Below are 14,858 nucleotides of genomic sequence, written 5' to 3'. Positions count from 1 at the left end.
TTTCTCAGCTATGTATGTCTAGCCTGGAAGTGACATGTAGCTAGATTTTTCTCCTCACTGAAACACACATGGATTTCAGGATAATATGAATATTTCCAGACATGTCATTGTTCATAATTGCAGTTGGCATGGAACAAGGACAATTTGTCCTTCCATTTATATGTGAATCATAATTTAAACCTGAGGAAGGACTTTATTAGAAATACCTGCAGGATATATTATACTACAGTGATTATTTTTTCTGTCAGAATATTACTAATGATTCTCTTTCAGAGACTTTGAAGTGATACAAAAATGACCAGTCTATTACAAGATATTTTATACTTATGATCAGCTAATGATGGGGTTTTCTTCCAGTTCCTTTCCAGGTGCAGAGTAGGATGATATTTTCAAATGATTAATAATTTTTTAGATTAAGTGATGGCTACCTGAAATATCCTTTTCTGCAACTTTTGTGTCGATGTATAAATGACATGAGGTATTTTAATTAGAAGTCCTGTAGCAACTTTTTGGACTGTTAAAAGAGTCATTCTTCAAAATATGTCTTGACTAGAAGGCATTCTTCATTGAGATCATCATTATTTTCCCTCCCTTTTGCTGCAGAACTCATTTGCCAACTTGCAACCTTTTTATACAACAAGATGAAGTTATAGGTGATAGAAAGATCTTGTGTTTGGGAAGGAGTTTTTTGTCATCTGTTCAGGTCTGGTTTGGAAAGATGTTCCTTTAAAATTTTTGTTTTGTTCTGAAAAGCAAAGAGCATACCCAATTATTAAATGTCCTAAATGACAAGATGTATTTTCTTGTTTTTGAGGATTCTCTTTTCATTTCTTTACATCCCTCAGTGCGTAGATAATATCTGCAGTAGGGAGATATTAGCAGAATATAATAGATCATTCTCAACAAAGACTTCTTTTTCAATAGCACTGTCTTGGGAATTACTTCAATCCAAAAGAGCTTTGAGAGTGCCCAGTATGTGTGTGTAGGGATGAGAATGGCAGCAGAAAGCTGATACATTGACATATTTCTCTGGATACAAAGAACTTGTACTTTGCATTTAAAACTTGGAGAAAACTTACATGTCATCAGCAGTGTTCATCAATGCACAAAACTGGAGCAAAGAAGATCCTCCGGATTCATGTGTCTGAATCCCCAGCCAATTAAGCTGTGATGGTGCCACTGAGTTTAGTAGAGCTCAGTCAGTGTGTGCCCTTCTATTTTACAAGAGCAAAATGATTCCATCTGTCCTGGGAAATTCTCTCTAGTCAATACCAATTCGATTACATGAGAGAGAGTCCTAAAAGGTGATAAGCACATTTAAAATGGTGCTCAGGATTTCACCTAGGTCTGGTATAATCTCCAAGAAAGTACAGAAAACCACTGTCAGCTTCAATTCCATTTAGTGCAGAAAATGAGCAAACAGAGTTCCACCATTTTGCTTGATAATCAAATTTTTTTTTGAAAAAAATCTGATTACACAAAGCAATAGGTTTCAAGGTATTACTCAGTACAATGCTCAAAAGATTATTTTGAAAGTTATTCAAGTAAACACCAAAGTATTCGAAATCAAAGGAAATGTGCACTAGAACTTCATGGCATCATTTAAATAGCTCAGAGGGGTTTTATTTAAAAGAGAGTGAGTCACTGTTGAATTTAAAAGAAACATGCTATTTAAGTCACCAGTGCACAGAGGGCCTCTATCATTAGCATTTTGCTTCTTGACACTAATTTATAGCACAGTGTAGCATTGCATCAAATCATTGTCAAACAGATAATGCCAACGCTCCATTCAGAGCCTTCACATCAGCCACAAAATGACAGATAACAAGACTGCTTTTGCCTAAACAAAGCAATGCATCTGTTACAGTCCTAAATGACTTTTTGCATGGGGTGTTCTTCAATTAAGAAAACCCAGGCAAGCTGTGGTTGTGTGTTGGAATGAATCTTCACATACTGAAATATGTAGAAGGAGAGAGTAAAACTATTCATTACCCAGTGGAATGAAGACCATTTCATGTAGGCTATTGTGATTCAGCAGTACTCACCTAAAGATATTCTGCCCTCATTTAAGGTGAGGTTAACGAACCTGACATTATCAGAAGTGGAGAGTACTACAGAGCTGGAGTCAAAGCCATATAACTGGTGTAGAGAGGCATCTGGAATTTCTAATTCCAGTCATCTTGCCATCTTGGTTTCTAGTGACTAGGAAGGCCAAACATACATTGAGTAAATCTTGCCTTGAGGTACCAGGAATTATTGCCACATATGCTACACAGCCTTTTTGCAAGGGCCGAAAATACAGGGCTAATTTAGCCTCTCCTCACTCTCAGATAACTCACTCTTCCATGCAAGATAAAGGCTGTATATTTCTGCTTCAAGAGCTGCTATTATGATATTTCTAGTCAGGACTGCACATCAAAGGGTCTCAGTCATGTTACCCTGACCTGGAGAATAGTACAGATGTTCAAAAGCTCCTCTTGGCTTTTTATTATTATTACCCTGGATTTCACACAAAAAATTAATCACTAGTTGTTTATGTCTTCTGGAAGGTGTCTTTAAATGGCACACATGCTCCGTTTTCCAAGCTTCACACTCGCCTCCCCACAACTACCTGAAGAACAGCAAGATTTCTTGCCTTTAAAGCAGGTAATAAACTGTTCTGAGTAACCAGCCAAGTATTGAAAACCTCCCTAAATACTGTCTTTCACAAATATATGTGCTATTTAACTCTTTAAAATCCTACCAGTATTTTTCTCAAAAGAGAGAATCCTATAGATGTCCAGTACAAGCCAAGAGTACCCTCCTGAAACAAAACAAGACTGATTATCATCTTCTTAGTCTGTAACTAAGCCAGAAGGTTGAGCAGCACTTTCAAGCTACAACCTAGGCAGGTAGCTATGATCACTCTAAAGGAAAGAACCGTCACCAGCTCAGCCAGATAATGTTAGGTATACTCAAGATACATTGACTGTGCTTTGTGCCTAATTACTCCACACAGCTGTGAACAGCACAATGCTAGATGACAGAGTAACTGCACATAAATTTCTGCACCTTATCATAGACACTCCTCTCACAAATCTTTTTTAGACTAAAGCTTAATAACTCAGTGTGGCAGTGATACTTTATTCTACTCGGATTAACTATGTGATGGAGTATTTCCCAAATATTTAAAAGTAAGCTATGGCTGTGAAACTAAACAGAAAACTCACCTGTTTTTTAATGTATTGTCTTGCCCACTTAAGAAGTTTGTCCTGCACTGTATGATTTCAGAAATGAGCATTGCTCTGTGTGCATCTGCAGAAGTGATAGTACTGACAGCTTTCATCAGGACTGGGGATCCCTTGTCCTAGTGAGTCAAACTCACCTGTGCTTCATTAGGGGAACCACAATTTTTTTCTTATACAAATTCTTTTCTTCTTATGGTGACATCACTGTGTTTTATCTTACTACACTTAAACAAAAATGCTCACACATCCACCCTGGAATCAAGTTTCTTCCCCTCAAGCACTACAATGCCACATCAGAAAAAGCCATCAGGTGCCTGAGCTCACATGCTGTTATTGCCATTCCATTTCTCCTATGAAGAAAACATGATAAGCCAAGTAGATTTTTTCCCACTGAATTGGATTCAGTCTTGGACCACCAGTGTCTATAGTTAGTGTATAATTAAACATCAGGCAGTCCCAAACTGTGCCATAATGAATTATTTTGGAAACAGGTGTCTACCAGCACACTGCATGCTCTGTTTTTGAAAGGAAACTACTGGTTTTCTCCCTTCCCTATCCTATTTTCCTGCTTATGATTGACTATATATATTTTGTTACAATTCTAATAGGAGCTATTTTGGACCAAAAAATAAGAAAATATGCTTGTATTAGTCTAGAAGCTGCCATTCATAGTTAGAAATATTCCAGTCTAAGTATTATATAATGCATCTGCATGCCATATTTCAGCACCAGAATCTTGGGTTGAGCTTTTTCAGAAGTCTGAATTTAAGTTTCTCAAAAAGTCCACTCTTTTTTTCCATAAGAATTTCTTAAAGCAATACTTCTAATGTTGAGTATGAATGAAATCCATATGAAGTACTGAAAAAGACCAAGAGAATTAAAAATGTCAAAACTTCAAGGTTTCACTACTGCTATGGTGCATTATGAAGAAAGTCCTGGGAAGACACTGATTTTCCAGACAAATGGGAAATCCCATCAGAATAAAATTCTGCCACTGTTGCACACATCATGCCAAGGTCCCCAAGATGCAACCCATGCAATTCCCATTATCCAGATATCAATTTTTCCCTGGCTGAAAGCCACATATATGAATAAGCAGATAGATTTGAAGTCATGGCCATCGAGCCATGATCAAATCTTTTTAGAGTATGTGTGTGTATTATCAGCATGAGGATTTCAAACGTAAATGGGAAAGATTCAAATTTCCTATGCCTCAACAACTTGCCTGAGATGTGAAACATGCCTGCTGTTTGACACAGAGCTTTTAATCGTGTAAAGAACATGGAGTACAAGAAAAACGGTGAGATTTTTGTGGTGAGCTGAAGCTGGTTCTTATTCCTCATGTGCAGACCCATTGAGAAAGACACTGATCCTGAGTTTCTGCCCCAACACATTCTATTGAGACACATTTTTATAGTGCAAGTGCCAATTTTTTCTTCACATACATGAGCATGAACAATTTTTCTGACACATTTTGAACCATGATAAAAAAACACCACATCTCACTTCCAAACTAATTTTTAAAAACTTATTTGCCAGACTTCTCCAGGACACAGCCTATAGGTTCATACTCAAAATTTTCATAATCAAAGGTCCTGGTGATCTGATTGGTCATACAGTACACTAAGACTAACATTCCATTAGGTCCATTGCCTGGCAAATCACAACTTTCCTAAACTCTAGCTTAACAGTCACATTTTTCATAAAAGTTCTGCAGTTTCAGTGGGCAGTTGAACTGACTGAAACAGGGAAAACATGAAACTAAATATAGAAAAAGTTGTAAACCCACAAGACTGACCTCAAAACTAGTGCATAACTAGTGCATAACTGCTGTATGGAGTAATATCAGCAGCTTGTAATATAAGACATCATGGGTTGCTTTCCTACTGGAACTTGGTGGAGCCATTCTGTCTTGTATAAAATAAATCCTGCTTGGAAAAGAAAAAAGAAAAAAGCATTGGGAAGAAAAAGAGTTACTTTCTACCCTGGTAAAAAGTAAAATTATTTTTAATGTCAGTCAGTGTCAGAGGAGAGATCCCAGCCCACCTGTCTTATACCCATCAGACTGTTATAATAGCTTTACAGTAAAAGCTGTTATAACATCCGACTGTTATAATAATTTTACAGTAAAAGCTGTTATAACATCAGACTGTTATAATAGCTTTACAGTAAAAGAGCTTTCTAATTCCAGTTTTATTTCACCATGGAAAAAAAAGATGTGGGGAACATTATTTGAAATCCTGAAGTTTTATAGACTAAAGAAGTAATTTAGAGGTGATTTTTAGTGTTGCTAAACAGCTTTTGTGTGTACGGAGAATTAATTGGGAGATTATCCAAGAATGTGAACTGGGAGAACTAATGCTTAAGTTACATTCTAGAAATGATTGGCAACCTATTTCAACTACTAACAGTGGTAACAGTGACCACCTTTTAGCCATTGCCCACCTCAATGCAATAAATCCTTTTGGAAACTGAGAAGTAGAAAAGCTGTTCAAAACAGGACCTCATATTACTGTAGGGCAAAATATGTCTCAGAAAAATCATTTGCACCAAAAAACAAGTTAATTTCTCCAGATGCTCTTTAATGGTACCCTTGACTACAAATTGCCCAAAAGTGGTCGGATGTCTCTGTATTATGAGTTTATGGTCAAAAAGTGAGGGCTAAGCTTCTTACATGACTTAGTGTAATTAGAGCAGATAACAATTTACATGAGGTGAAGGTTTGGCCCAACAGGTATTGTTCTTATCTAAAAAAAGAAAATCCAGGCATAGTGATACAAGATACTATTTGTTTACTTCATAGCCTTGCTAAAATTTAATTTTGATGCATGCAGGGTAAAAAAAATTGACTCTTCAGAGAAAGTCATTATCCTTTTGATGGATTAGTCTGCATTTATTAATGAATCAGTTCCCAAATGGATCATTTGGAGCTATTTTAATCTAATATGCTACAAAAATTCAGATTGAGAGATTACTGAATGATTTGAGTCCTTCACTTTTCCCTAAATAATTTAGTCTTAGTATCTTTTTGGACAAGCTTGATACTGTGATTAATTAAACTTCAAATGCTCTGAAATGGCTGAAGAATATTTTATAAAACTCAGTGAAAGGTATTACTGAAAGCTTTTGATAAATTGCTTCTAAAACATTACATCTGTGTAATAAATTTATTCTCTTGAATGACCTGATTACAATGATTTTTGTGTACAGTGCTAGTCCTCTTGTTTTGAATTTTCCCCTCAAATTTAATTAAAATATTGATTGATTGATTGATTGATTGATTGATTGATTGATTGATGTAATTTTTTTAGCTGCATTAACTGAGCATATGTCTTCAAGCCTAATATTTGGCATTATTTATATTATTAAGACACTGTTACCATCATTTTGAAGCAAATATCATAGCTGAAGTCTGCAAATTAAATGACATTGTGAACAGTTCCTTGCCTACTGTTACCCACATAGGCTTTAGGTTGCAAAATGAAATCTTACTACCGCACTACAAAAAAGAAAAGGAAGGAACAGTGAAGACAGGACCCAAAAGTTCATATTTATCTGGGGAAAGGAAGAATTTCTATTTTTTAATAGCAGTGTTTATCCTTTTTACATTTTTTTTTAATCTTCAAGCCTGCCTCCCAAAATTCTGGTGACAAATAAAGGCCACCATAGGCTATATCACCACTGTCCTTGTCACACATGCTGCAGAGCACCCAGAGAAGCCACGCAGGTGGTCTCATGTCCATTGGCATGCACAATGTAGGTCCTGTCTACCAGGTTTGCCTACCCAAGGAACTTCTGCTTCTTTCTACAGCAAACTGATAAAAACTGGCATTGCAATTGATTTGATGCACTGTAATTAATCTGATAAACAAAAGGCTGGGACATGCACCCTCCTCCTTCCAAGGTCCCCCAAGTCACGAAGCAGTCTGCCTCTGTGGGAGCACCTGTATGAATTACAATGAATAGTATTTCTACTTGTATCCTGAATGTTGATGTAGACTAATGGAAGGGATGGTGTTTCATCGGGCTGAGAGCTGTATTTGGTGACAAACAACTTTTCATGACCGTGACTGAAATTTAAGGCAGATGTCTGCTAAAATATATAATCATTATACATGTTTATAATATATAGCAATTTTAATCTGCTGTAGTTTTGACTATAGCATTATATATTGAACATTTATATAGGTAAGACTCTACTGTATGAAAATCCTGTACAATGGTTTGTCCAACACTTCAGAAAAAAACTTTCTGGAACAAGGGAGTTTAGCAGACTGGTAGTATTTTGCTATCAGTCTAATCTTCTCTTGAGCCAGTGTAATGCTTTGTATTTCATTCCAAAAAAAATGTCATTTTAATTCCCCAGCTGCAATTACATATGATTGCTTAATCAGAATAAGATTTAAAAAAAATATTATGCTGCACTTGAGAAAAAAATTGTAAGTTTGGATTTAAAGCACTTTTACTTGCTGATTTTGCTAATAAGCAAGTAAGGTTTATATGTTGTTTTTTTTAAATAAAAAAAGTGTCATGCTTAATATGTATTTTATTTTAGCCATTACATTAATGGAGAAATTTCACACATTAAACAGAGACTCTTTCAAAATATCCAGTGCAATATGCTGCAATTTCAATATAGCATGACCAATCTCACAGAATCAATTCTCTAGAACACAGTATGTTTGTAGAACAAAGCAACCCCTAAAGTAAAAACACTGAATATTTTTTAAATTCCATTCTTTAGCATTTATGCAGAAATCTTTAAACATATTATCTATTCTAAAAACTGGCTTTAACTCTGCTGTTATGAAACTTAAGTACTTTATCATTTCTTAATTTCAAGACCAAGGAATATTGCAGGTGAAATATATTGCTTGTATATAAGTTAACAGTGTCAAGCACTTATTGGATGCTCAATAACCAATGGCACTTCTGCATGGCAGTATGAGATTGCATTTGAAATAGGGATTTATGACTCATCTCCATCTCCAACACAATAAATTACATTTTATTTGCATTTTAAAAACCTAAAGATATCCTGAGATATCTTCAGTTAGTTAAACTTTTTACTGAAAAAGAGGAAAAATTTACCCTTATGTCAAAGAGCAAAAACCAGTTTATAATTGGTCATATTCTTTTTTCAGAGAACAGATTGCTAGAAAAAAACAATTTTTGGTATTACAAACTCTTGTCTTTTGATAAATCTCTCACTGTGTAGTGTGGACATTTTAACAGAACCTGTGCATTACAATCCACATTCTATCCAAAAGTTATTTTTAAATTATGTCTTTGACCAAGCTACTGACAAGTGTAGGCTATGGCACGACTTCCAGGTCTCCCCTGCCAGCATCCTGCAGACAGAGGATGTGCAGCCATGTGAAATGTGCTGCTGATCAAGGTATCCAACACCTTCTGCATGGAAACTGGGAAAGAGCAGAAGTACGAGGGACAATGAACAAAGATGGGTCTCACCCTAACATGAAGTCAAGATACCAGCACCTGGATCTACTGTGCAGGCATAATCTAATAAAAGCCTATATCTAGAAATTTGTCAGCACTTGTCAACTTTTCCTGTCAGCACAGGAAAAAAAGAAAAACTAAAAAGAAAAATTGTAGGCCTCTACACATACATAAAAGCTGATCTATACAGATTTTAGTGAATCACTATTGGTCTCATTCAGGATTCAGGATGATGATACACACATTCCCCTTTTGTTTCCCATAGTATCCCTTAATATTGGTCCACAAGAGGAGTTTTATTGGAAGGTGAAGAAGGCCAGAGAAACGCCTTCAAACCTGAGCGGTCTCATTGGTGCTTCCTACCATGTAGCAAATGTACATTGACTTCCCTAAAAACCAAGGCAGGGTAGTCATGGTTTCTCAGCCCAGGAGTTTCCTTCTCTCTAGTGAGGCTCTCTGGAGAGAGCAGAGTACTGTTGTGTAAGATAGAGTGATGTGACCAAGCATTTGGCAAATTGATAAGTTCTGCAGTGACTGAGATATTGAGAATTGCTTCCCAAATTTCCTGTCACTGATCAACACTTATAAAACATATTAGTATTTATCATTAAATATTTTTCTTAAGAAAACTTGCTCCTGCACCAAAAAAAAAGACACAGATCACCATTTCCACCAAAAGATGTGAGAAAAACACTTAAAGATGATCCAAAACATTTTAAATCCTATAACAGAATTTAGTTGCTGCCCTTCTGCACAGAATCAGTCTTCTATCTTTTTTCTAGCCAATATATAGTCCTGGAATTGGAGAAAATGAAAAAGTAAATTGGTTCTTGTGAATACCGCTCACACTGTACTGTTTTATGACTCTTCCAAAATACCCAATTACTTTTCACATTAGTAGTTCTTATGTCAACTGCAAAGAAATGCCTGAGGGTTTTTCCTCTCAACAGATTTGCTCTTTTAAAGCAATCCTTGGTTTTAACAACCTGGAAGGAGACATTTTTCTAATGCAAGATGTTCTGAGCCAAAGTAATTTCCTGTGTCTGCTCTGAGAGCTGAAAACATTTAATGCAGAATCTTTGGTGTACCTTTTCAGAATTGTCACTCAAAGAATTTTGGAACTTCATTTCAAGTTAGAAGCACTTTCCACACCCGCAGGACTGATGAGAGTTTGGTCACTGTTTTCATAATTCCATGGACATTTAGCACTGACTGAATGGCAGCGTAGCAGTTACTACGGCTCAAGGCTCTGAGGTTTTATGAGGCAACATGTTATTTCTGGTGGTGGAATTTGCTTTTGAGTGGATGGATAAACTCGAGAGATTCATAACCGTGTCTCGGCTGATTTTCATGGTAGTGAAATTTATGCTAATGTGAAATGGACAGTTGTGGAGGTTTATTTATATGATTCACATCCATCCTAAACTGGGGCTCTTCAGAATGGGATTATCAAGGACATTTATTTACCTCTTGTTCCTTTTTGTTGGATAGTTTCTAGAATCCTGCTTCTCGTGAGTATATAATCTCCCAGTTTTTCCTAGTTTCAATTTTTTCCCGATGCTATGCTAGACAAAATATCTTTTTTGGTTATTTACTCTAAACATAACTGCATTTCCATCCTGCTCTTCTTAAATTCTACTTTCTTTGATGTCTAACACCTTCACTTCAAGTTTATTTCCTTTTTTTTCCCTGTGAAGTTTCTGCGCATTCTTTTCTTTCTTCTCTTTTCTCTGGCTATCCCAATTAATTTTATATAATCCAGTTTGACTTCATTTGTATTTTTCAGTAAATTTATCTACTCTCTAAACCCATCCAATTTTTCTCCGCTCTAGGAATCGGTTTCCATTTAGCACGTGTGTCCTGTGCGAGCTTCGTGCCTAACTGGGAGCACTACATATACCACACTCCAGATGGTCTTAAAACCTTGGTAGCCAGTCTGCAAAATTGCTGTTGTTCTCCTTTCAGTAAGGTTATAATTCGTAAACCAAAGGACTTTGCACCTATACACCTCATTTTGCTGTCTTCGGTTCACTCTCAGATTCACTAAGCCTCTTCATTAGTGATTTATTCAATATAATCTGCATTTGAGGGTCTACTACATCTGCATCCAATATTTAGTTCACTTTCTCTGCACTCAGGTTATTTATCCTTTACAGGGTAATTCTCTTCAAGGTACTTTTGTTATCTAGATCAGATTAATGAATGAGCAACAGAAAAGTTCATTATTCTGTGATTTTAACAGTGTTAAATGCACAAGCTTCCCCACAGATGTATGTTAAAACCCCACAGTCCAGCTCATAGGATTTGGGAGTGGGATATCACTATCTCTTTGTGAGAATATATGGAGGTACTTTGCCCAAATTTTTCTTAAAGGACCTAAATAGGTATTTCCACACCTAGCACAAGAATTTGTACAATTAGGGTGAAGTTCACTGCTGGGAGAAGAGACCATATGAAACCTCTACATTACTCACACCCCAACTGAGTGTTCAGAGAGTAAACAATGACCAGGTCTTATCTTGTATCTCATCCATAAATTAATTAGATGATCAAGCATTAAACTGTTTATCCAAGTGATTTTTTTCATCAAAGTGTAAGGTCTTGTACATAAAATACACATAATACTGCACTGGGCTCTAGGTTTGGGATTGATCTCACTTGACTTTCTATCTAGATCTCAGCATCATCTAACATCAATTTGTTGCCAGTGGAGAGAGGTAGTGCCATTCACAACATGAACTGTGAGCCCACACCAATTTTACCAAACCAGCCCACTACACTGGTGTTTGCTTTGAAAAGTGAAACACGTCACGTATTACAGAGATGTAGGAGCAGGGAAATAAGTTATGATTGAGAACATGGACACCAGCTGATTTCCCACTGATTGCTAAATTTGCTTCCTTTAAACTGTTTCTCTCTAAGGAGATTTTTTCTCTTTTTGGTCTATTTTCTCTGTTTTGGTCTAACTCCAAAAAATATTAAAGTGTTAGCATGCTATTTATTCTGTAAAACTATTTGGCTCCTCCTATATAGAGATATAGATATATATATAGAGAGAGATATATATATAAAGAAAACGGTGAGCACCCATCCTGCATAACCCTGTTAGTTTTAACACTGGTCTGGGATTTTATGCAGTTATTCCGCCACTCCCCCAGCTGCTTTGCACTCTTCTCTACCACTGCCACAGTAACATTCATGTGCATGGCCCTTTGCACAGCAGCTGACAAAGAAAGCTGGGCACACAATCACTTCTCTCTGTTTGCTCCTGTTGTTGTCGTGATTTATTAGGTACAAAGGCAGGAGACTGGCCCCTCCACACAAGTCGGAAATAGAGTGTTTCACCCCAAAAGGGAGTATGGGGAATGGTGGGCGAGCTACAATGACCAGGTAAGCAAAGAGCAAGTGGCCTTAGGTCAGTGTGATATGTCTGTGAACAGAAGAAGCAGCCTTGGATAATTCCAGGCTAGATCTTCTGTCTGTAATTCCTGTGTATCCCATAAAGTATGTTTAGAAGAAAAAAAAAAAAAAAAAAAAAAAAAAGAAAACATGTTGCCACTGCTGATTTATGTGTTCCATCTGACTACAAAAAAAACCCTGCACTGTGTTCATTCCAGTGATCTGAACCACATGTCCTGTGTGATGTTGTTGAAATATAGTGCTTTGGGGAGGAGAAATCTTACACCTCCCTCATTAAGCCACTTGGGCAGATGAAAAGAAGCAGAATTTAAACCTGGAGTAAGGGTAGGTCCACTTCATTTTAAGGGTTACGTTAAGTCTAACCAAAAGAACTTTTTAAAAGGGCAGAGACAAACTGATTGATAAAAAACATATTCAATATGAAAATGTTGGTTCTTCTCAATCAAAATATCTTATGTAAAAGTACTGAGTTTTACAGTTATTTTAAGGAAATGTTTCAAAGTAATTTTAAGTACAGTCAAAAGCATCTTTTTAATAACTCTCTCAATTTAATTCATATACTTATTTTTGCTTTGTTGTCAATATATTTTGCATGACATTAAGCAATGCTACAATTTAATGAATATCAAATACTGGATTTTCCTCAATGTTACTAGGATTAACTGCTTTAGTATGGCCATTTTGATGTTTTTCCTCTTGAATTACTTCAAACTACATAATTCTGTGCAATACTTTGAGATTTCAGCAATTCTTCTCATTTTGAGTCCAGCCAGATTTCCAAAAGTTGAGCTCCCCCATGGGACAGAATTTTCATTTTTTCATATATGTCCTTTCATAAATATATAAGCACATACATGCCAAAGATGGTTACACATCTTTCATGAAACAATGTTTTTAAGAAGCATTGTGTCATTGTGTTACATCCTACTAAGCGTAAGAACCATTTTACCATTTATTAAAAGACCTGCTCATTCCTTGTCAAGCCCTGTAGGATATTTACAAATGTAACGGTAGAACACAGGGTGACCAGATTATACCGTCACTTTTCCCAAGTGTTACATCCCTTGGGAAATTTTATCATTGCATCAGGGAGACACTTGCACAGTGTTATGTCTCCCGTGGGTACAGCATTCACACACATACATAGGGCCATCAATACCCACACCACACAGCACACACCTGAGGGCTCCTGCAGTTAAAATACCATCAGAAATCTTGATTGCTGAGTGTCGCGCACAAAGTATATTTTTTGTCAACTGGAGTGGTTTCTTGTCTATGTGTCATCTGGAATTTTTTTTTCTTACATTGCATTGCCTTCAGAAATATTTATTCCTCATTTAAAAGCTATCTGAAATCACTATATGATGGAACCTTGAAGAGTGGAAAAGTACATGCAATTGTCAGACAACTTGTCAGTATATTGTTGTACAGTATTCAGCTCTGTTTTACCTGGCCATATATACACATTTGAAAAACTTCTTTTTTATATCTTCACAGTGAAGAATCTGTTTGCATTCCAGACTGTAATTGATCTGAGTCAAGTAGAGAGGAGAAAAATGTTCCTGTTAAAGAGGATGCCCTAGCAGTCAAAAAGACTAGAAACTGTCAGTCTAATAGTTCCACAGCAAGACTGTCAGCTGCAAGACCTACTCAAACAGTTTAAGAACACCTGCTGCTTAATAGAGAGTGCAATCGCATTTGATGGCTGTGTCTCCAGCCACAATGTCCTGGCCAATGGTCCTTGTCCAATTTTGTGAGCTCAGCAGAGTTGCCCTTGAACAGCCTGGGAATCTCCCAGACACAACTCAGACATTTCAGAAAGTAGGTACATTCTCACAACCCAATAGGTATCAGACCAGTGCTAGAAGCCACTGAGATGAAGAGCAGATGGAAAAAGACATACAGGGGCCTGACAATTTGCAAATGATGAAAAAAACTCATCATCTCATAGGACAAAGAGGTCTCACGATACTGACCACTTACAGTCTTCCAGTCTAAATAATGTCATGCAATTCATACTGGGCAGTGTTGTCCAGCTCACGTCCTCAAACACCTCATGCAATGCTATATTTGTATTCCAGCCCTAGTGTGGACATTTTCCACATCTGAGCCTAACTATCCCTTCATATTAGTATTACAAGTGGCTTTGGATGTTACAAGATGAAAAATGACACACACATAGAAGTAGTGGGTACTTTATATGTTGCCTTGAAAGGCTATTTGTAATTAGGGAATTTACAACCTCCTGCATCATCTGTGAGAATCATTCACACATATATGATAAAATCAACTATAGGAATGAGTTCTTTTATGAAGCTTTCACAAAGCAGCCATCACATCAGTTCTTTTGCATTTCCTGCATAATATATACATTTTTTATTTGATTGATTGCAATGAATAAGAAACTGTTTAATAACTCACGGGAGTAACTTTCCTGCTGATAAGTCCCATGCACAAAAATACTTCTGTAATTATTTTTTAGACATGCCAAACATGTAAAATTCCTCCAATTGCATGCTCTTTGCAGAAGATAGAAGTCAAATCAACTCTTGACTTTGGAGATACAACTGGGAGAGTTTTTTTTTTTCATTGGTCTATTGGTTGGTTTGTTGGTTAGTTTTTTGTTTGTGTTGCGTGTGTATCTTGTGCTTCTTTTTTGTTTTTGTGCACTGCTTTTACACTTGATTTCAGGGTCAGGTAATGTGATGGTTTCTATTTTTCCCAATTCCCACTTCATACCTTTAACAATGA

The 14,858-nt window shown here is 36.5% G+C and overlaps 1 protein-coding gene across 3 annotated transcripts in view; it reads left to right on the top strand.

The window, feature by feature from the left end:
• GRM5 (glutamate metabotropic receptor 5) overlaps window positions 1-14,858 on the top strand; it is a 245,144-nt gene that overhangs the window by 216,545 nt on the left and 13,741 nt on the right. For 2 of the 3 annotated variants that reach the window (XM_063148826.1, XM_063148825.1), the window contains one exon: window positions 11,979-12,077. The exons of the other annotated variant lie outside the window; for it this stretch is intronic. In XM_063148826.1, the coding sequence (XP_063004896.1) occupies window positions 11,979-12,077 (99 nt within the window). The remainder of the gene's footprint in view (window positions 1-11,978; window positions 12,078-14,858) is intronic. 3 annotated transcript variants of the gene reach the window in all.

This window comes from Melospiza melodia, chromosome 2, assembly GCF_035770615.1.
Source record: "Melospiza melodia melodia isolate bMelMel2 chromosome 2, bMelMel2.pri, whole genome shotgun sequence".
Lineage (NCBI taxonomy): Eukaryota > Metazoa > Chordata > Aves > Passeriformes > Passerellidae > Melospiza > Melospiza melodia.
This window is presented reverse-complemented; position numbering and strand designations above follow the sequence as displayed.